This window comes from Aquarana catesbeiana, linkage group LG04 (genome assembly GCF_042186555.1).
Source record: "Aquarana catesbeiana isolate 2022-GZ linkage group LG04, ASM4218655v1, whole genome shotgun sequence".
NCBI lineage: Eukaryota > Metazoa > Chordata > Amphibia > Anura > Ranidae > Aquarana > Aquarana catesbeiana.
The window spans coordinates 521,837,332-521,858,992 of NC_133327.1; the positions used below are offsets into that span (position 1 = coordinate 521,837,332).

The window sequence follows — 21,661 nt, forward strand, 5'->3', positions numbered from 1 at the left end:
CACTAAAATGGAAAATTGAATACTTACCTCTCTCTCTGTAATTTTCCTGGTGCCTATCCATGGCAGCATACGCCCAATCCATGCATATGTTACCATGAAGGCACCAGGAAAGTAGCTTTTAGACAAATCACACCTTTTTTTTTGTTTTGCCGTGCCAATCGGCCTAGTTAAACTGCAGCTGGGAAATCTGTTGCATGAAAATTGTTTGGGGGGGGGGGGGAGTGTTAAATGCAAAACAAGTTATTAAGTAAACACATAAAACATAAAAATTTGCTACAAACTTTATATTGGTCAACAAAACAGGACTTGGGAAAGAGCAAGGAAAGCAAAAAACACATCTATGTTAATTTGAGACACTAACAGAATATGGTTTTGAGGTCTGATCATTTTGCAGAGGAAATGAACAAGAGTTAAAAGGACTGCGCCCACAAATGGACAATCTCTTAAGGATTTAAATATTTATTAGTCTTAAAATCTTTTGGAAAATAATGCAGCACAGACAATTAAAGTGAAACTAACAACAAACATTGACAACACCAAAAAATTTCAGTGAAAATATCCCCCTTAAAAAAATTAAAAAATACTTGCCCTAAAACACATCTGTTTTACAAAGATATAACAAACAAAATACAAAGAGAAAATACATGTGTTACAAACTCTACACCAGTGTTTCTCAACCTTTTTCCAGTCGGGGCACCCTTAAAAAGTATTTTCAGTCTTGAGGCACCCAGTCCAAGGCTTAGTTCACGTTACTGTGTGTCTCGGAACATGCGCAAAATCGCACTCGTTCCTGACACACAGAAAAATGCTCTGCTCCTTAGGGGTACCATTAAATCTTAATGGTACCTCACACATTGGAAAATGTGGGGTGCTTTTGGTGCGGTGCAATTTAAAAAAAAAAAAAAAGGTCGGTGATTTCCTTCCCTGAATTTTTGTGGTTAGGGAAGCCCATTGAAATGAATGGGCTGCACTACACGCAGCACGCAGCAACACAGATGTGAACCAAGGGCTTGTTTACATGTCGAGTTGGAGGGGTGGTAAAAGCACATGGTTAAGTTGTTTTTACCACCCCCAAATTCTTCCCCTTTAGCTGCAGAGACAACAGCTGGGGGTGTACACGTGTTGTGGCTGCAGCTGGAGGTATACCCAGGGTGAATGGGGCTGAACTGCAACTACCCTGCAACTGTGTACATTGCACGGTGGCGGTGTAGTGATGCTGCATTAAAACAGGTGTGAGGAGGCAACATAATGCCTCTTTACCGCCTCTTTACCGCCTCTGAAAAGCGATCTGCGCATAGGTTGCTTTTCAGAGGAGAAGCAGTCCTTGCTGCTATCACAAACAAGACCTACAAAAGCAGTTCTGATGGTACAGGAATGGGGGGGGTGTCAGGATTAAAAGTAACATACACACACACATATACAGACACATACATGTGCACACACGCATACAGACACATACATACAGACACTTGCACATACGCAAAGGCAGACACGTGCACACACACATGCAGACACATGCACACACACATACAGACACATGCACACATACAGACAGACACATGCACACACACACAGAGACATGCACACACACATACAGACACATGCACACATACAGACAGACACATGCACACACACACAGAGACATGCACACACACATACAGACACATGCACACACACACACATACAGACAGACACATGCACATACACACACATACAGACAGACACATGCACACACACACATACAGACAGAGACATGCACACACACACACATACAGACAGACACATGCACACACACACACATACAGACAGACACATGCACACACACACACATACAGACAGACACATGCACACACACACATACAGACAGACACATGCACACACACACATACAGACAGACACATGCACACACACACACACATACAGACAGACACATGCACACACACACATACAGACAAACACATGCACACACACACATACAGACAGACACATGCACACACACACACATACAGACAGACATATGCACACACACACATACAGACAGACACATGCACACACACACATACAGACAGACACATGCACACACACACACACACATACAGACACATGCACACACATACAGACAGACACATGCACACACACACACACACATACAGACAGACACATGCACACACACACATACAGACAATCACATGCACACACACACACATACAGACAGACACATGCACACACACACATACAGACAGACACATGCACACACACATACAGACAAACACATGCACACACACACATACAGACAGACACATGCACACACACACATACAGACAGACACATGCACACACACACATACAGACAGACACATGCACACACACACACATACAGACAGACATATGCACACACACACATACAGACAGACACATGCACACACACACATACAGACAGACACATGCACACACACACACACACATACAGACACATGCACACACATACAGACAGACACATGCACACACACACACACACACACATACAGACAGACACATGCACACACACACATACAGACAATCACATGCACACACACACACATACAGACAGACACATGCACACACACACATACAGACAGACACATGCACACACACATACAGACAGACACATGCACACACACACACATACAGACAGACACATGCACACACACACACATACAGACAGACACATGCACACACACACATACAGACAGACACATGCACACACACACACATACAGACAGACACATGCACACACACACACACATACAGACAGACACATGCACACACACACACACATACAGACACATGCACACACACACATACAGACAGACACATGCACACACACACATACATACAGACAGACACATGCGCACACACACACACATACAGACAGACACATGCACACACACACATACAGACAGACACATGCACACACAGACATACAGACACATGCACACACACACACACATACAGACACATGCACACACACACACATACAGACAGACACATGCACACACAGACATACAGACACATGCACACACACACACATACAGACAGACACATGCACACACACACATACAGACAGACACATGCACACACACACATACAGACAGACACATGCACACACACACATACACACATACAGACAGACACATGCACACACACACACATACACACATACAGACAGACACATGCACACACACATACAGACACATGAACACACACATACAGACACATGCACACATACACATACAGACACATGCACACACACATACATACACATGTACAAACACACATACAGACACATGTACACACATGCACAGACACATGTATAAAGCCCTTTTAAAACGAATCTAGCTTCTAGCACAGTACCTTTTTCAGTTTCCTCATTCAGCCAGGTACTGCACTGTAGGGGGAAGCAGAGAGCAGAGCACACTCCCCTGCTCTTTACTTTCACTTTGCTGAGGTTGACGGAGCTTCTCACAGTGCCGATGTACAGTTCGGCAGGGGATCGGGAGATCGGGCTCATCTGACAGCCCTTCTCTCCCCTGATCCCGCGGCACACTTGAGAACCTCTGACGGCACACCAGTGTGCCGCGGCACACTGGTTGAGAAAGGCTGCTCTACACTCTATACACACACATTACTAACCCAAAAAAACACACTCTGAGTATGCCCAGAAAAATCCAAGTGCTGTTCACACACAAAAAGAACAAAAAACCCAAATTCCCTGAGCATGCCCAGAACAACCCAAATGCAGCTAGCACAAAATAAACCACCCCCCTGTCCAAGATTAAGCACATCATGCTACAAAATTACAGATGGGACAAACACCCCCCAGTCCAGGGGGGCAAACAAAGAGCCAAAGAGCCTAACATGGGCAAAAGTTATACAACAAATACCATTGCATTCTATGGGAACTGTCAGAAACTGGGTAGGAGGCCGAGATGCTGGGAGGGCTCCCCTTGTGGCCGAGCGCAGCACACCACTGAAGGCGAAATAACAGTTGGCTATTTCACAGAAGCACGGGTGCCTGGTTGCTGGAGACAGGCGTGCTTGGAAGGTCCAGGAGACAGAGACCAGTGGAATAACTGAATAGCTGAGCCGAGAACCAGGCTGGGGGTCAATCACAGAGAGACAGACCAGGATCAGAATGACCTAGGGTCAGCTGAGTCTTATTACAGGGAGCAGAATAAGCAGAGTCCAATAGCCAGGCCGGAGTCAAATGCAGGGAGCCGGCAGGTGCAAGCCAAAGGGTCAAAGCCAGAGGATTAGGAAGAGCAGGTCAAGACAAGCCGGGTCGGTTCACAGGAGATCAGATCAGCAGATAATACAGACACAGGAACACAGGAGAAGCTGAAGATAAACCAGCAATGCATGGTTGTGAGCAGTGGGTTTAAATAGGCAGTGGCGCCCAGATTACGGCGAGTGTGCACCATTGCGCATGTGCGTTCACCTGATCACGGCGCCACGCGTTCGCCTAGTCACGGGGCTGCGCGTCCCTGTGTGCCGATGAGCGCCAGCGTGCCTTTGCCTGTGCTGGTTCGCCATCCCTGCACTATTGTGCACAGGGATGTGCCTATTTCCCTGTCAGGAACTGACTTGTTATATTTGCTAGTCCCCAATCGGCTGGCTTATATTCTAGTTATTGGCCTTAAAATGGGTATGGGGGCCCAAGTCCCACCCTGAGGGACATATATCAATGTCACCAACTTGGGCAACCCCATTTGGGTCTGTTATGGCTTAAAATGAGAACCCCCACATGACAAATACCACCCCAAACTTAAAAAATATTGTGATCCCTCCCACACACTAACAAACCCCTAGCCAAACGCACAGCAAGCCAGCCCATGAAAGGGGGGTGGATGCTTGGGGGCAAGAGGGGCTCGGGCACTCTAAAAGTCAACCACCTTGTTCCCATATTCAGGGGGACAAGGGCCTCTTCCACACAACCCTAGGCTGTGGTTGTGGGGGCCAAAATCCCACCAATAAATTAGCGCTTGCTCCAAATAATCAAAATAATAATGAGCTGCTAACACTGCAACCAGAATAATTGCCCAACAAATCAACATAAACAAAAACGTGTAGCGCTAAATGAAGAAAAAGGGCACTTTAGAAATAATGGGTTAGAGAGCCAATGCCTTGTGTGTAATACAGCTGGAACGCAAGTAATTAATTCCCATAGAGGAACACTGATAGAGGAAAAACTGTTTATAACCTAGTCAGTGAATTGGAAACTGAATGGGTCATCACTTGAGAGTGATGTGGAAAGAACCTTCACCAGCATACGTCATAAAGTTTTAGAAATGATGATATGTAGTAAATCATTAACAGTCCTGCTTAATATGTTGAATGATGTATAAATGGACCAGTTTCAAAATATCACACCACAGTGTCTTCACAAACATGCAATGCACTCAGATGGTATAGATGGAGGCTTACCGGAGGGTTTGAACCCAAGACAGTGTATACTGTGAGGGTCAAACCGGCTTTTATTGCTCCCTGGCAATAGTGAGAAGACTTTGGCAGCCTGAAGATATCACGGGAAGTTTTCTGAAGGCGTATTTTCTCCAAACACAACAGAAGTCCTTGCGTATGACTCATAAAGGGTATAAAAAGGACCACATAGTGTAATACCGTAGAAACTGTGCTTGTGTCTGCCTCTGTGCCTCTCCTGTGATCTGAGGTTGTGGGGGGCTGCAGACAGGGGCTTTACAGAATGTGGAAAGCCCTTTAAACTAGTGGATAAAAGGTGCTTTGTGGTTGGTATTGAGCTGAGCCCAACATGCCCCAAAGGCAGCCAGCTATGTTGACTGCATGTGGCCTTGTATGGTCCAGGAGGTGGTGGGGCAATCGCTCTTCTCGCTCCTTTCCTAGCTGGCCCTGTTGTATGCTCTGAAAAAGGATGTGGTTTGGATTGGTGAAGGCAGCTCACAGCCTTTTGAGAATGGAGTACAGTGTGGAGTTCCTCTTTAAAAGCAAAAGTTAGCCCATGGAAATCCAAGGGATTAGAGGGGGGAGACAAGAGCATTGGAGAATGGAGTGTGGAGTTCCCCTTTAAAAGCAAAAAGGTTGAATGCCCTTTTAGGAGGAGCTAGAGCAGTGAGAGTCTTTTTACATAATTTTAACAAGGTGCAAATCTCCTTAAAAAAATACATAAGGGTGAACCAGCGTAAAAAAAAAAAAAATTGTCAAGTTTAGATTTTGGCTGCGCAGTGAACAAACTCATGTGAACAAGCGCAAGAGCCGTTTGCACATGCGCACTGCTTACATTGATCTCACACAGTTCTAAACGTACTTGCAGGTACAGCAGGCCCTTTGAAAAAGTTACTTTCTCATTCTATTTTGGGCATATTTGTTACTAAACTTCTTAAGATCACCCTATAATATTGGCACCTTCATCTTCTGTCAATATTGAATTGGAGATGCCGTGCGCCATGTCCATAGTGGCGCACAGATTGCATTCTCCTGTGCGCCGAGTTCGCTATAGTAAATGAGGAATTCGAGCTCTGTTACCGGGCACCGTTTTGTAAATAAGAAAATGTGCGCTGCACCTCACCTTGCGCCTCTACTGATGGCGCGCTGCTTTTGTAAATCATCCCCTTAGTCTCATTCTGGAATATTTAAGCCTTGGACTAAGAGGTGAGTTGTGACACTACATCCCAAAATGACTTTGCTTGTGTATTTTGCACATAAGGGAGTTTAAATTCAAAATTGTCCATATAACAAATGTATGCACAAGGAAAGACCAACTTTTGGTAACCTATATGTGATAACATGAGCATTGTGAGAAACTCTCTCTATATGATCCCTTCCCTCAGTACATGTTACATCTTGATGTTGGGCATGACCATTGGCCTTTCCAATTCTTCTATTGTCAAAGAACATAAAGATATAATTGGAGTCACATTTTGCCTCAACACATTTCACACAACATAAAACTAAAAGCAAAACTTTTTGTTTTCATTTTGGATTGAGTTTTACATACCTGTATGCACAGCTTGAGAAACCCTGGATGTTGAAACCGGGTTGGCAGGGGTGAAGGAAAGGCATACATGCCAAGGTGTAGACACTGTTAGCTGGAACTTGGGAGTGCTGGTATCTGGCGAGCAGAGGTACATCTGACGATACACCATAAAGTTGCTAAGTCCAGTTGAGGGTGGAGTCAAGTCCCAAACCTGGCTGAGTGATAACCAAGTGGAAGGACACTATGACGTGAGCACAAACAGAGTCAGAAACTGGCAGAAGTCAGCAACAACCCAGCAGCAAGGTACAGATTCACTAGGCAAAAGCACAGTCAGTAGTCTAAGCTGGGGTTGGTAGAGAAGGCAGATAATGAACATGAGCAGACAAGGGTAACTCAATGGTCAAGGTCAGTAACAGGACCAAGATGCATTGCAGAAACTGGATCACAGGAACAAGACTGAAGACCATTTAGAAAAGGCCTAGTGCAGAGTTCAGGTTTAAATAGGCCGCTTGGCGACAGTGGACATGCACACAAGTCTGCGCATGCAGGTGCTCATGCTCATATGTGTGGGCAATGATGTACGTGCAGTCCGTCTTCTATGTCTGTAGAAATGTGCATACTTTAGCCAGACAGTCTTAGCCTGTTGGCTGGCTGTAGTCCTGACATTGAGTACGGGAGGGTCAAGGGGGCAGAACAGGGTCCAATTTTCAGCTTATGTGTGACTTCTGTTAAGCATAGTAATATATTTAATCTAGATGTTCCATGTGGTGATAACTTGCCTGTTCGATTCTATGCTGTGTTTTGTGATATCATTACTATAATTTCCTCCATGTGTTTAAATAGAAGCAATAAGAAATAAAAAAGAACACTGGAATGTAATCAGAATAGCCTGTTTGCATTTATTACCTTTTTTGACATTATTGACAGCTAGACAGAAGTCATACCTAAAAGTAATACTATGGTTATGTTTTCTGTTAGATTTTGGTGATATTTCGCAATCCAAAGGATACAGCTGTATCAATGTTTCACTTCTACAATAATAATCCAATGCTTCCCACCTACAATAGCTTTGATGACTTTTTCCCAGATTTCATGAGTGGAAAAGGTAAGAAGTGTGCTAAGAATTCTGAACATACTGGATTTGGTTTTACTTGACTTCTTCCTTTACTCTATTTTCAAATTTTTGCATAAAATATAACATTACAATATGATATAAAATGTGTGTGTGTGTATGTATGTATGTATGTGTGTGTGTGTGTGTATATATATATATGTATATATATATATATATATATATATATTTATATATATATTTATATTATTATTATATTATTATTAGTCAATGGGTGGGTTACCTTCTTTTCTTAATCCTCTGATTAATCTAAGCACAGTCACGGTGGACTCCCAATCTTCCACCAAATAACAATAAAAACGATAGGACCGATGCTTGATGTAATATTTTCTTTATTTGAAGTATCCAAAATACATGAAAAGTGCAAACGTGCAAGCAACTGTACAACATCGAGCATAGATCGCTCTTCCTCAGGCTTCTCTGGCTGTGTGTGAAGACACTGATACAATCCCTCTCTTTTATCCACACCTAGCAAGTTACCACACATGTGTACAATCTAATCATCACCGCTAATAGTTAACAGCATTCAGACAATTTAACCCTCTCCAAAACAAAAGAAAACAAAAAAATAATAATATTATCGATCTATAAATAAACATATATACAGAATCAATTTATAGACTTCTAATTACAAAAATTCTCAATTAAATCTCTTCAGGATATCTAGATTGGCAACATACAATATCATCAAGGATTTCGTTCCAAAGCTATTCATCTACCCAATTCACAATAGTGTAGTCTCGGGTTTCCTTTTCATACTAAATCTATAAGGATAATTAACCAATTTCTCAAATGTGGATTCCTTCCATTGGATCTAAAGGGAAAGATAAGATACACAAATATATCTGTTACTAATGTCCCTGTATGTATAAAAAGTTTCTCACAGTTGATGAAGCTATAAAAATAGATATAGATCATAGTCTCTGTTCATCCCACCGGGATGCAGAGACTGTAATCTATTAATCCACCAGACTTCGCGCTTCCTCAATTTCAAAATTCTGTCACCCCCTCTTTTTGTCACGTAATATTTCCTCCAGAACCATAAACCGCAATTCCGATTCCTTGTGTCCCATTTCCAAAAAATGACGTGACACAGGGAGACGCGGTTGCAAATGTCTAATTGTGCTGCGATGTGCTATACGATCCTTAATTTTTTGAGTTGTTTCCCCCACATAAATGAGATTGCAGGGGCACACAAGGATATATACCACATGGGATGTCTGACAGGTATAAAAGCCATTAACCATTATTTTCTCTCTGCTTGTGGGATGAATATAGTGATTACCCTTTAGCATAAGATTGCATTGAATGCAGTTAAGGCATGGAAAACATCCATTTCTTTTTTGCCGAGAAATGTCATTTTGGTTTCTTGAGTGTTAGATCTAAATTCAGATTGCACCAAAGAGTCATGTAATGTTTTGTTCCACCGATATGCCTTCATAGGGATTTTCTGAAACTCATCTATTTGGGGGTATGATCGCCTCAAAAGTGGCCAATGTTTTCTCACAATATTAAAAATCTTGTCGCTGTAACTATGAAATTGGAGAATAAATGGTAGCTATGGTTTGGTTTGTTTGTATTTTCTACCCCCATATGTATCTGGCTTAGTGATTTTATATAATTGCTGTGTAATCAGATCATCTGGGTATCCCCGCTCTCTGAACCTGGAACACATTTCTTTCAATCTATTGTCTCTAATCAATCTGTTACTGACAATACGTGTCATAAGCTGACTTCTAATGATGGATCTGAAAACACGGGGGGGGTGGTAACTGTCAAATCTAAGAAATTGATTCCTGTCAGTGGGTTTGGTATATAAATCTGTCTCAACCTGACCATGTTCTAAATATACCCGTGTGTCCAAAAAAGGAACCAAATCGCTCCCCCAAATGCATTTTGAATTGAATATCCGAAGAGAACCCATTGAGTGTTTCATCAAATGCTTTAAGGGATTCAATGTTGCCCCGCCATACCGCAAAAATATCATCTATATAGCGCCACCAGGTGGCGCAATTCCTCTGAAAGATTTCATTGATAAAAATATACCTTTGCTCAAAATCGCTCATGAATGAACATGCGTATGGCGGGGCAACATTGCAGCCCATCGCAACCCCAGTAAGCTGTACAAAAAATTGGTCTCCGAAAAGAAAATAGTTATTATGCAAAATGACATTAAACAATTTCTCAAAGAGTGCGATCTGTGCATCAGAATATTCCTGGCAGTCTCTGATCAAACTAATTGCAGCCTCAATGCCTGCTCTATGTGGGATCGATGTGTACAAACTTGTGACATCCCAAGTCACAAGAATCAAGTCCTCCTGTGTTCGAGGTAACTTCTTAATTTTTGATAAAAACTCATTTGTATCCTTTATATAGGATCTGGTGTTTTTCACAAGAGGTGACAGGACTTTGTCTAATAGTTGTGCTGTGGGAACAAAAATCGATTCTCTCTCTGACACAATCGGGCGTCCCGGTGGAGAGTGGCTGTCTTTATGGATCTTAGGTAATATGTACAAAACAGGGATACATGTATGTGACGGTAACATAGATTCAAATAGATCCTGTGAAATTAGCCCTTCCTTTACCGCAGGTTTATATATATATATATATATATATATATATATATATATATATATATATATATATATATATATATATATGTATATTTACACACAATTCCTCCTAAGTGCAATGTGCATATAAATAAATATTTCAACATATAATCATAAAATACTGTGCATATAATATATGTATAAGTTAAGAGTTGATAAAAAACGTGCAGTAATTCACATAAAGTGCAACATGCATATATTCTATTATAATCTAAAATTAATTTACATTTGAGGCCAAGTGAACCTTAAATAAATTAATACAATCTATAACGGTGAAATATCGCCCAAAAAATGCATATAGCAGTGTTCAAAATATCCAGAAAGGTTATGCGTATATTCGTGTCCAAAGAAAACATTAAATGTCCAAATTATCCAGCGTGCTGAGTCCAAGTGTCACAAAACATGCCGTGGTGTGCCTCGGTGACCCCCCAAAGTGATTGCGCTCACCTTAGAGCGTGTGACACAGTGATTAGCTGTGTCAAATCACGCTGTGGAGCCACCCCCGGGCTCTGTATAGCAAGCTAGATGCGATCTCCAATCTGGATCAATGTGGCTCCATAGACATCATACCATAAATGTAAAGAGAGACTATATAGTGTAATTCCGTCAAAACAGTCTTTTATTAAATAAAACCCACTCCCCACAAAGGGGTACTCACATTTTCCTGGTGCGTAAGTGCATCATACAATATAAGCTCTTTAAAAACCGCCGATCGGCGTACTGTGGGGTATAAGCTTCCCCCAGCTCTGCTCTGTGCTGCTCACTCCGTCCTGGCCCCTCCCCTACGAGTGTTCGACACAGGGGGTCACGTGTCTTCATCAGGGGGATGTGATTGGACGGGTGCTCTATAGCTTAAATACTCTAACAGTGGCCACTTTTCCTGAGATCGCGGACTGGTTAATACTGGGCTACACTTCTCTATCACTTATAGGCAGCGAATCTAACCATAACGGGGAACGCTGCATTACTTTTAATTTTGTTTTACATTTATTTGCACGGTCATGAATACGTGATCTGCGTTTGCTGCTAGGTATTCACATTTATGTTTGGTTTTCACTGGGCATTGGATTATTGTGGCTCGCAAGACTCTTTGCCCTAATTTCTTAGATTTGACAGTTACCACCCCCCCATGTTTTCAGATCCATCATTAGAAGTCAGCTTCTTAGGGGTCACACGTATTGTCAGTAACGGATTGATTAGAGACAATAGATTGAAAGAAATGTGTTCCAGGTTCAGAGAGCGGGGATACCCAGATGATCTGATTACACAGGAATTATATAAAATCACTAAGCCAGATAACACATATGGGTGTAGAAAATACAAACAAACCAAACCAAGGCTACCATTTATTCTCCAATTTCATAGTTACAGCGACAAGATTTTTAATATTGTGAGAAAACATTGGCCACTTTTAAGGCGATCATACCCCCAAATAGATGAGTTTCAGCAAATCCCTATGAAGGCATATCAGCGGAACAAAACATTACATGCCTCTTTGGTGCGATCTGAATTTAGATCTAACACTCAAGAAACCAAAATGACATTTCTCGGCAGAAAAAGAAATGGATGTTTTCCATGCCTTAACTGCATTCAATGCAATCTTATGCTAAAGGGTAATCACTATATTCATCCCACAAGCAGAGAGAAAATAATGGTTAATGGCTTTTATACCTGTCAGACATCCCATGTGGTATATATCCTTGTGTGCCCCTGCAATCTCATTTATGTGGGGGAAACAACTCAAAAAATTAAGGATCGTAAAGCACAACATCGCAGCACAATTAGACATTTGCAACCGCGTCTCCCTGTGTCACGTCATTTTTTGGAAATGGGACACAAGGAATCGGAATTGCGGTTTATGGTTCTGGAGGAAATATTACGTGACAAAAGAAGGGGTGACAGAATTTTGAAATTGAGGAAGCGCGAAGTCTGGTGGATTAATAGATTACAGTCTCTGCATCCCGGTGGGATGAACAGAGACTATGATCTATATCTATTTTTATAGGTTAATCAACTGTGAGAAACTTTTTATACATACAGGGACATTAGTAACAGATATATTTGTGTATCAAATCTTTCCCTTTAGATCCAATAGAAGGAATCCCCATTTGAGAAATTGGCTAATTATCATTATAGATTTAGTATGAAAAGGAAACCCGAGACTACGCTATTGTGAATTGGGTAGATGAATAGCTTTGCAACTAAATCCTTGATGATATTGTATGTTGCCAATCTAGATATCCTGACGAGATTTAATTGAGAATGTTTGTAGTTAGAAGTCTATCAACTGATTCTGTATATATGTTTATTTATAGATCGATAATATTATTATTTTTATAGTTTTCCTTTGTTTTGGAGAGGGTTAAATTGTCTGAATGCTGTTAACTATTAGTGGTGATCAGCACTTCCGGGACAAAATCAAAACTTGGGGCTCCCTCTTCTTGTCAGTAGCGGGTAGAGTAAACCTAATAAAAATGATTCTTATGCCACAGTTACTTTACTTCCTCCATAATACCCCCATGGTCATTCCCTTAAAGATATTTCATATCGTCAATGCCATTTTCCGAACCCTCATCTGGAGGAATAGACCTGCCCGGATCAAATTAGAACACTTACAGAGACCCAAGGACTGCGGTGGATTGGCATTGCCCAACCCATGGCTGTACTACTTGGCTGCTCAATTACAACACTTGATTGGTACATTTGTTCCGTCGCAAAACTCATCCCACAAACTAATGATTCATACAGTAGGTAGGGGTCCGATTCACATGGCTCTGGAAGCATTGGCCTTCACTAAACCACATAAAAAATACCCAACTTTCAGTTTGGTACAAAAGGTGTGGAATAAGTCCAAATACCTCCAGAATGCGGATGGCTACACGGAATACAGTCCCATCTGGCATAATGACACCTACGGGGAATTAGCTAAACTACAATGTGGTGCTCGTTGGAAGCAGTTTGGAGTTACACATATTAAACATATCTTTAGGGATGGGGTGTTACGTACATTTGCTGATCTGAAGGAAACGTATAACTTGCCTGCCTCGATGCATTTTTACTATATGCAACTTAGACATGCGGTGGTGGCTCAGGGCCGCTCCTCGGAATGGCATTTGTCACAAAAACGTACCCAACTCTACATACTGTTGAGAACGTACTATACTCCACACAGGCTACATCTAATGAATATGCAGGCTGAACCGACATGTACAAGATGCAAACGCGACCACGGGGACCTCATACACATGTTGTGGAGGTATCCCAAGCTACACACATATTGGGTAGGGGTGGTGCGAAACATCAACCTAGTCTTTAATGTGAATCTTCCACAGGACCCTAGAGCATGTCTCTTGGGGGCTCTGGAGGAGTATGAGTGGGAAGGACACAGTAGAGAAGCTGTACACAGAGTACTTTTTCAAGCTAGGAAATTGATTATGACTCACTGGAAGTCTGATATGCCCCCGACCATTAAAGAATGGACTGATAATATTAATATAACTCTGAGAATGGAGAAGTTGATATATCAACATAGAGGTAGCATGCAAAAATTCGGGGACCATGGTTAGATGTGCCGGGATTGGCCCCTATGGAGCTGGTGGCTGATAGGCTACTGGGAATCAATGCCGGGTGAGGTACAGAATGAGGTTGGATATAACTGGGACAATGGGTTGTAATGTGTCACATTGATGCTGATGATTGTTCATTGGATTGTGTATTGTACAAGAGGAGTCATATAGTCCTGATTATAATGTTTGTATTGTTTTTCCTGCAAATTCAATAAAAATTTTTGTTGGATTAAAAAAAAAAAAAAAACTAATAGCGGTGATGATTAGATTGTACACATGTGTGGTAACTTGCTAGGTGTGGATAAAAGAGAGGGATTGTATCAGTGTCTTCACACACAGCCAGAGAAGCCTGAGGAAGAGCGATCTATGCTCGATACTGTACAGTTGTTTGCACGTTTGCACTTTTCATGTATTTTGGATACTTCAAGTAAAGAAAATATTGCATCAAGCATCGGTCCTATCATTTTTATTATATATATATATATATATATATATATATATATATATATATATATGATACGCAGTATATATAATGTTATAAATGAACACAGAATATTAATTCTTGTTTCATCCTATATGAAGTAATATCTCCTACTTTTCTGGTAATTCATCTAAGAATAACACACTCCGCTGTGTTTTACTAAACAATTTAAATATTACTGCCTTAAACAGTTTAAAACATATTACATTGGTAAAATTTTGTACATTAACATGAGCACAATAAATGCTTAGTTGCACGATTAAATATGCATTACATTCAGTAAGCATTATGCTTGTAAGACATTGGAAATGATACAAATTGATAGCAAAAAATAGTTTGTGAGTGAGTTTGTGAGTCTGTAAAAATATATCCTAGATATCCAATTGCAATCCATTCTCATCCTCCTCCTCCTCCCACTATCCAGACCCTTTGCCCTCTTTCACTCTTAGGCAGGCTATAGACAGTGCAAATTTCTTTCCTGCAACCCGTGGTTCACACGATTCCCCATTCAACACAGACAGTGCTGACTGGTGATTCCCTCCTGTCAAGTCATTGTGTTCTCCTGGTGGGGGGGTGGGGGGGGGGTGGAAGGGGTGGGGTTAAGGGAGGGCGGGGAAGCCGTCTCAGCGTGGAGAAGACAGTGATTATTGCTAGTGGCTATAGCAGCTGATATCGATAATTGCAAGTAAATCCAGCAGGCTGGTTGTACCCAAGTTGATCGATCAACCTGGTACATTCAGCCTGCCCATACACTTTTCAGATTCGAACCATCTATAGCCGGCCTAACTGCAAACTGGTCCAGCTGCCTTCTCTCCACTCATTCACAATTTGCATTTTGCTCGTTTTCTTAGTCTTTTCCACAATCCATTCTCACTGTCTACACAAATATGATCCTATTTAGCCTCCCCCGATCCAGTATACTGTTTCCCTTCCTTACCTCACCCCCTTAAACTGATTTTATGCCTTTTCTCTCTCCTCTACAATCCAGTCTCATTGCATATTTTCTCTGCCTCCTGTTGACACTTTTCCCTTTTCCATCACAACTCAGTCCTTCTGCCTCTCCCACACACTATACAGTTTTGCTTTCTTTTTCTTTTTGCCCCCCACCACCACACAGAGACACACACACCACTATCCAGCCTCACTGCCTCCACTGTTTCTCTTCTTGGCAACTTTTTTTCAGGCAGAGGCATCCAATCAAAGCCTCTGTCTCATAAAGATTTGGCCCATTGCCATGAAAAACAGAGGGAGCAGGAAGTAAAACTGGATGCTAATGCCCCGTACACGCGGTCGGATTTTCCGATGGAAAATGTCCGATCGGAGCGTGTTGTCGGAAATTCCGACTGTGTGTGGGCTCCATCGGACATTTTCCATCGGATTTTCTGACACACAAAGTTGCAGAGCAGGAGATAAAATTTTCCGACAACAAAATCCGTTGTCGGAAATTCCGATCGTGTGTACACAAATCCAACGGATAAAGTGCCACGCATGCTCAGAATAAATAAAGAGATGAAAGCTATTGGCCACTGCCCCGTTTATAGTCCCAACGTACATGTTTTACGTCACCGCGTTTAGAACGATCGGATTTTCCGCCAACTTTGTGTGACCGTGTGTATGCAAGACAAGTTTGAGCCAACATCCGTCTGAAAAAATCCTAGGATTTTGTTGTCGGAATGTCCGAACAAAGTCCGACCATGTGTACGCCCTATTAGAATTTCAGGGATCCTATGCTCGGACAGAGATAAGATGACAACCTCAAGGAGGACCAGTAGGCCTAAAGTCTATATAAGAAATAAAGAAAAGCCTTTGATTATTTTTCTCTTTTCTGTGCGGGGTGCACTCCTAGGGGAAAAGCTTATTTTAGAAGCATGCTTTACTTTTAGAGTCTAACAGGTTTTGCAATGGCACAACTGACAAATGTGGAAATGTGTTTATACCCATTTCTTCAAAAACACTGAATGATAAGGAGTCTTTGAGATTATGACATTTTATTTTATTTGAGAAAGCCTGTATAATTTTTACTGCAGAAGTTATCTTGTACTTGTTTAGTACTACAATTTATCTTTTATCCCTTTTGAATAGAAAAGGTGAAGACCGAACCAACCTTTGACCATGTTTATTAATCATTTAAATGGCACAACACACTTTGTGTGGTGCCCTTTCTTTAGCTCACAGTTCTCACTATCCAGACCATGAAGGTTTGAGTTCAGTGGTGGCTGATGCTATATATTTGGGGGGGGTGGCAAACAAGACATCACAAGCCAACCCTTTTTTGAAGCCAATTAAAGCCTCAGGATCTAATCACGTGCTTCTTAAAAAACAAACAAAAAAGAAACCCATTGGAACCCATTAGACATGTGCACACTGAAGTATTTTGTTTCGAAATTTCGTTTTCATCCGAAAAATAAATTTATTTAGTTACTCCCGAAATTCGTTTTTATTTATTTAATTTTTCGTTAAAAATTGCATTAGTCCGAAAATCCAAATTAAGGTTGAATCTGTCATTGAAGGCTTATGGTGTCTGTTGAATGTTCAAAGAGGATTCAACGGAGCAGCTAAACTGTACGACGCCGTATAGTTTACCTGCTCCGTCGAATCTTCTTAGAACTTTCAACAGACACCATAAGCCAAAGTACGTGTGTACTTAGTTCTAGCTATTTTACTGCTCCTCCTCTTTGGTTACAATCAGCCAATAACATTCATCATCATTATTTTTATTTATCTTTTCTCCCCTACTTCGAATCTTTTCTTCCCTATGTCAAATCTTTTCTCCCCTACATCGAATCTTTTCTCTCTATGTCGAATCTTTTCTCTCTATGTAGAATAATCTTGGACTAATAGAGTTAAGGTTAGGCACATTCAACCACAGGTTTGATGGACACAGATTGTTATTGTCATCATCATGTCGAATCTCCTATCTATATCGAACTGTTGCAGCAACGAAAACTAAAATAAAGCATTTGTTTATGTCGGATATTTCGTTTTTCGGATTCTGCACTTTCGTTATCGTTTGTTAAAATTTGGACGAAAATGCATTCGGATGAAAACGAATGCACATGTCTAGAACCCATGTGTCTGGCACCCTGCATGTAGAATAATGGCCAGATGCATGGATTCGGGGGGTGGCACCCCTAAAGGATGCCACTGGTTGAGTTGATGGTGTTTTTCTTCCCAGGTCAAAAGGTTCCTGGTCCTCCCTTGCATCAACTATTATTCTGTAGAATGTCTTAATCTGCCAAAACTATCTCTTTTGTGGGTAAAAAAAACACCATAACAACCAATGATTCTTCACAGCCCAGCCACCTGTTCCCTAGCAACCAAACTCACTAATAGGGCATCTAGCAGGGGAGGAGTAGAGAAACTGGAAAACAAGGAATAAGGAAGGATTTCTTTCACACTTCAATACTGATTCATTAGCGAGTTGAATACAGGTATCTATGCATGAATATATGTACCTATTGTGATAGTGCTGTGCCCTGCCACTGTGCTAAACGTGTTTTCTGTCACCCAGGATTCTGATCCAGGCAGGTTGAAAGGCCCCAGAGTTCTTGTGTCCTTCAGAGGAGTTTTTGTAGAGACATGGTTGGATGAAGTCTGCAATCCTGGGTCCTGGTTTTTAATAACCACCAGTACACTAATTAGGCAGGTTTGTGGTGGGCTTTTAGGACAATCATGACTGTCCTGGCCTTGCTCCCTGTACTCCCAGAGTCTATGGGTGGCTATCCAGGCAGATGACCCTTTTCTGCGTACACAATAATTGACTGCCGTTTCTTGTCTGTGTCATTTTGCAGAATTTAATATACGTGTGAATGACACATGTGATATGCGGTAAAACTGAAAACAACAAGAATAATATAACATTACAATACAATAGTAAACATCACATAAAGTAATAACTGAAATGACTAATTCCTTTCCCTAATAGCCTGTGGAGGAGGAAAGAGAAGATTGCTTACCTCCGATGCCATGGATGGGGAGAGATAGCATCTAGGCTGCTGCCATGAGATTGAACATGCTAATCCCTATGGCTATGGTTTCACTTCCTGACTAAAGAGGATGTGACGATTTTTACATCACATCCTTAAGTGGCTGGATGGCTTTGTTATGAACTAAATTAATGTTTGGCCAGGAGGTGGCGCAAACGTAACAGCTAACCTGGAACAAACATAATTTATAGCTTAATAATGCAACAACACAATATACAAATTAAATGACAAGGTGAATTCTCTTTTCTGAACCTCAGGAGAGAGAAAGGTATCCTTGAGACATAACACTCCACGTTTGGCGTTAACCAATGCCACTAACAGCATCATTGGGCACTAGTAAAATCAAGTCTGATGTGGGTCTGAGAAATGACTTTACTTCACCCTGTTTGGAAGTCTTAACTTCGACCTTCCTGACATGTCCATCTTTGGTTGGGAATGTCTGTATGATAAGTCCCAAAGGCCAGTCATTCCTGTGTGCTTGGTAGTCTTTATCGAGCACATCTCCTAACGTCAGGTCCGGTTTGTTAACTTGCCACTTATTTCTGAGTTGTAGGGTTTGGATGTAATATCTCCTCCATCTGTCCCAGAAAGTGTTGGCTAGGCTTTGCACCTGTCTCCATTGACGCCTGAAAAGGTCTTTATCAGTAAACTCTCCATTTGGAGCACTGACAGTGTTGGATTTTGAGTGAGTAGAGTTGCCGGTGTCAGCAATATAAGGTCCTCTGGATTGTTAGTAACTTGGATCAGAGGTCTAGCATTTATGATGGCTGAGACCTCAGCTACGAAGGTGGACAAACACTCATGCGTGAGTCTGGCGTTCCCCATTTGAAGGAAAATAGAATCCAAGATCTTGCGGGCTACGCCTATCATCCTTTCCCACACACCACCCATATGGGAAGAATGAGGAGGGTTAAATGTCCAGGTACATCCCTGTTCATTGAGATACCTTTCCAAGCTGTTGTTGTGTAGATTGGAAAGGATCTGAAGTTCCTTGACCACTCCAACAAAGTTGGTGCCCCGATCAGAGCAGATGTGCTTAACGGGACCTCTAATGGCAATGAAGCGCCTGAGAGCGTTGATAAAGCTGGAAGTGTCCATTGATTCAATCAACTCTATGTGAACAGCTTGAACAGTCATACAAGTAAAAATAACTGCCCAGCGTTTACTGCTGACGTTACCTCCCCTGGTTTGCCGAGTGGTAACAGACCAAGGACCGAATACGTCAAGGCCCACATTTGTAAAGGAAGGATCTGAGTTAAGCCTGTCAGGTGGAAGGTCAGCCATCTTTTGGGTTTGTAAGAGTGCACGGAGCTTGTGGCAAGTAACACAATAAAAGATACACTTGCTCACACATCTTTTTGCTCCTATTATCCACAGTCCAGCAGCCCTCAAAGCTCCTTCAGTAAATAGCCGGCCTTGGTGTTTACCTTGACTGTGATACTGTGGTACAAGCAGGGCAGTGACGTGGCGCTGAGCTGGGAGAATGAGAGGATGCTTCTCATTGTACTCTAAAGTAGCTTCTTTAAGGAGCCCTCCTATCCTCAACAGGTTCCTGCTATCGAGGAATGGATCGAGTTTCTTAGGATGCAGTCTTTAGGGATTGGCTTTTCATTGTTAATACGTTCAATCTCCCTAGCAAAGGTCTCTTGTTGCACAGTGTAGATGATCAGATGTTTTGATTGCTCTAGGTCAGTCACTGAGTAGGTATTTTTACAGCGGTGCCAGCCTTTGCAATTAGTCCCTTTCCCAAAGGAACAGGCTATGTGGGATAAGGAAGTAATGGCTCTAATGAGTGATTTTCACGTGGAAAACCTGGTGAACTGGTTCGAGTCGGTTTTGCAAAGCCACTGTGACTAATGCAGACACTTGTGGACGAACTTCTGCATCCTTGACTGCATCTATCAAGCTAAAGGTCTCAGATTGAGAAGTGTTGTGTTCTGAATTGTACAGGAATACAGGGCCTGTAAACCATGTTGTGTCCTTAAGACAGTTGGCTGGGACAGCTCTGGTTGCTAGGTCTGCGGGATTGTGTTCAGTTGGTATGAAGTGCCACTGTTTTGGGTGTGTGGATCTCCTAATCCTCAACACTCTATTACTGATGTAGACGTAGAAGCGTCTGGTTTCGTTGTAGATGTACCCCAGGACTACTTTACCGTCAGTGTAGAACTCAGTGTCATTGATTTCTAGGTTCATCCCTCTAGTGATCGTGTCGGCTAACTCCACAGCCAACACTGTGGCGCAAAGTTCTAGCCTAGGTATTGTGTGTTCTGGGAGTGGGGCAAGTTTTGCTTTTCCCATGACAAAACCTATATGGCACTGTCCTTTCATGTCCTTGATCTTGAGGTAAGCTACAGCAGCGATTGCTTTGAAGGAAGCATCGCAGAAAACACAAAGTCTTTGGTCTTGGACTTCTGTAGACGGTACAGGAGCATATGGGCGAGGGACCTATAAGTTAGACAAGGCTGTCAGGGAATTTTCCCACTCTGTCCACTGATCTCTTTTCTGGGGGGGAAGTGGATCATCCCAGTTTACTGCCTCTTGAGTCAGGTCTCTGAGAAGTGCTTTACCCTCAATTGTGACTGGAGCTGCAAATCCTAGAGGGTCGTACAGTTTGTAGTTGATAGAACGCCTCTACGTGTAAAGGGCTTTTCTTCCCAACTAACCTGGAAGGTGAAGGTGACCTTAAGTCCCAGAGTAGTCCAAGACTACGTTGCGTTGGCAGAGAGTCAGAACCTAAGTCTAAGTCTTTGAACTCACCAGAGTTGTCTTGAGAGGGGAAGGCCATCATCAGTCCTACGCTGTTAGGGCGATCTTGTGGAGCTTCAAATTAGAAGGCTAGCATCTCCTGCATTCTCTTGAGGAGACTGATAGCTGTTTCGGGGGTGGGTAGAGATTTT

The 21,661-nt window shown here is 42.0% G+C and overlaps 1 protein-coding gene across 2 annotated transcripts in view; it reads left to right on the plus strand.

The window, feature by feature from the left end:
* Window positions 1-21,661, plus strand: part of LOC141140520 (sulfotransferase 6B1-like) — a 104,126-nt gene that overhangs the window by 62,857 nt on the left and 19,608 nt on the right. For both annotated transcript variants that reach the window (XM_073627810.1, XM_073627808.1), the window contains one exon: window positions 7,966-8,092. In XM_073627810.1, the coding sequence (XP_073483911.1) occupies window positions 7,966-8,092 (127 nt within the window). The remainder of the gene's footprint in view (window positions 1-7,965; window positions 8,093-21,661) is intronic.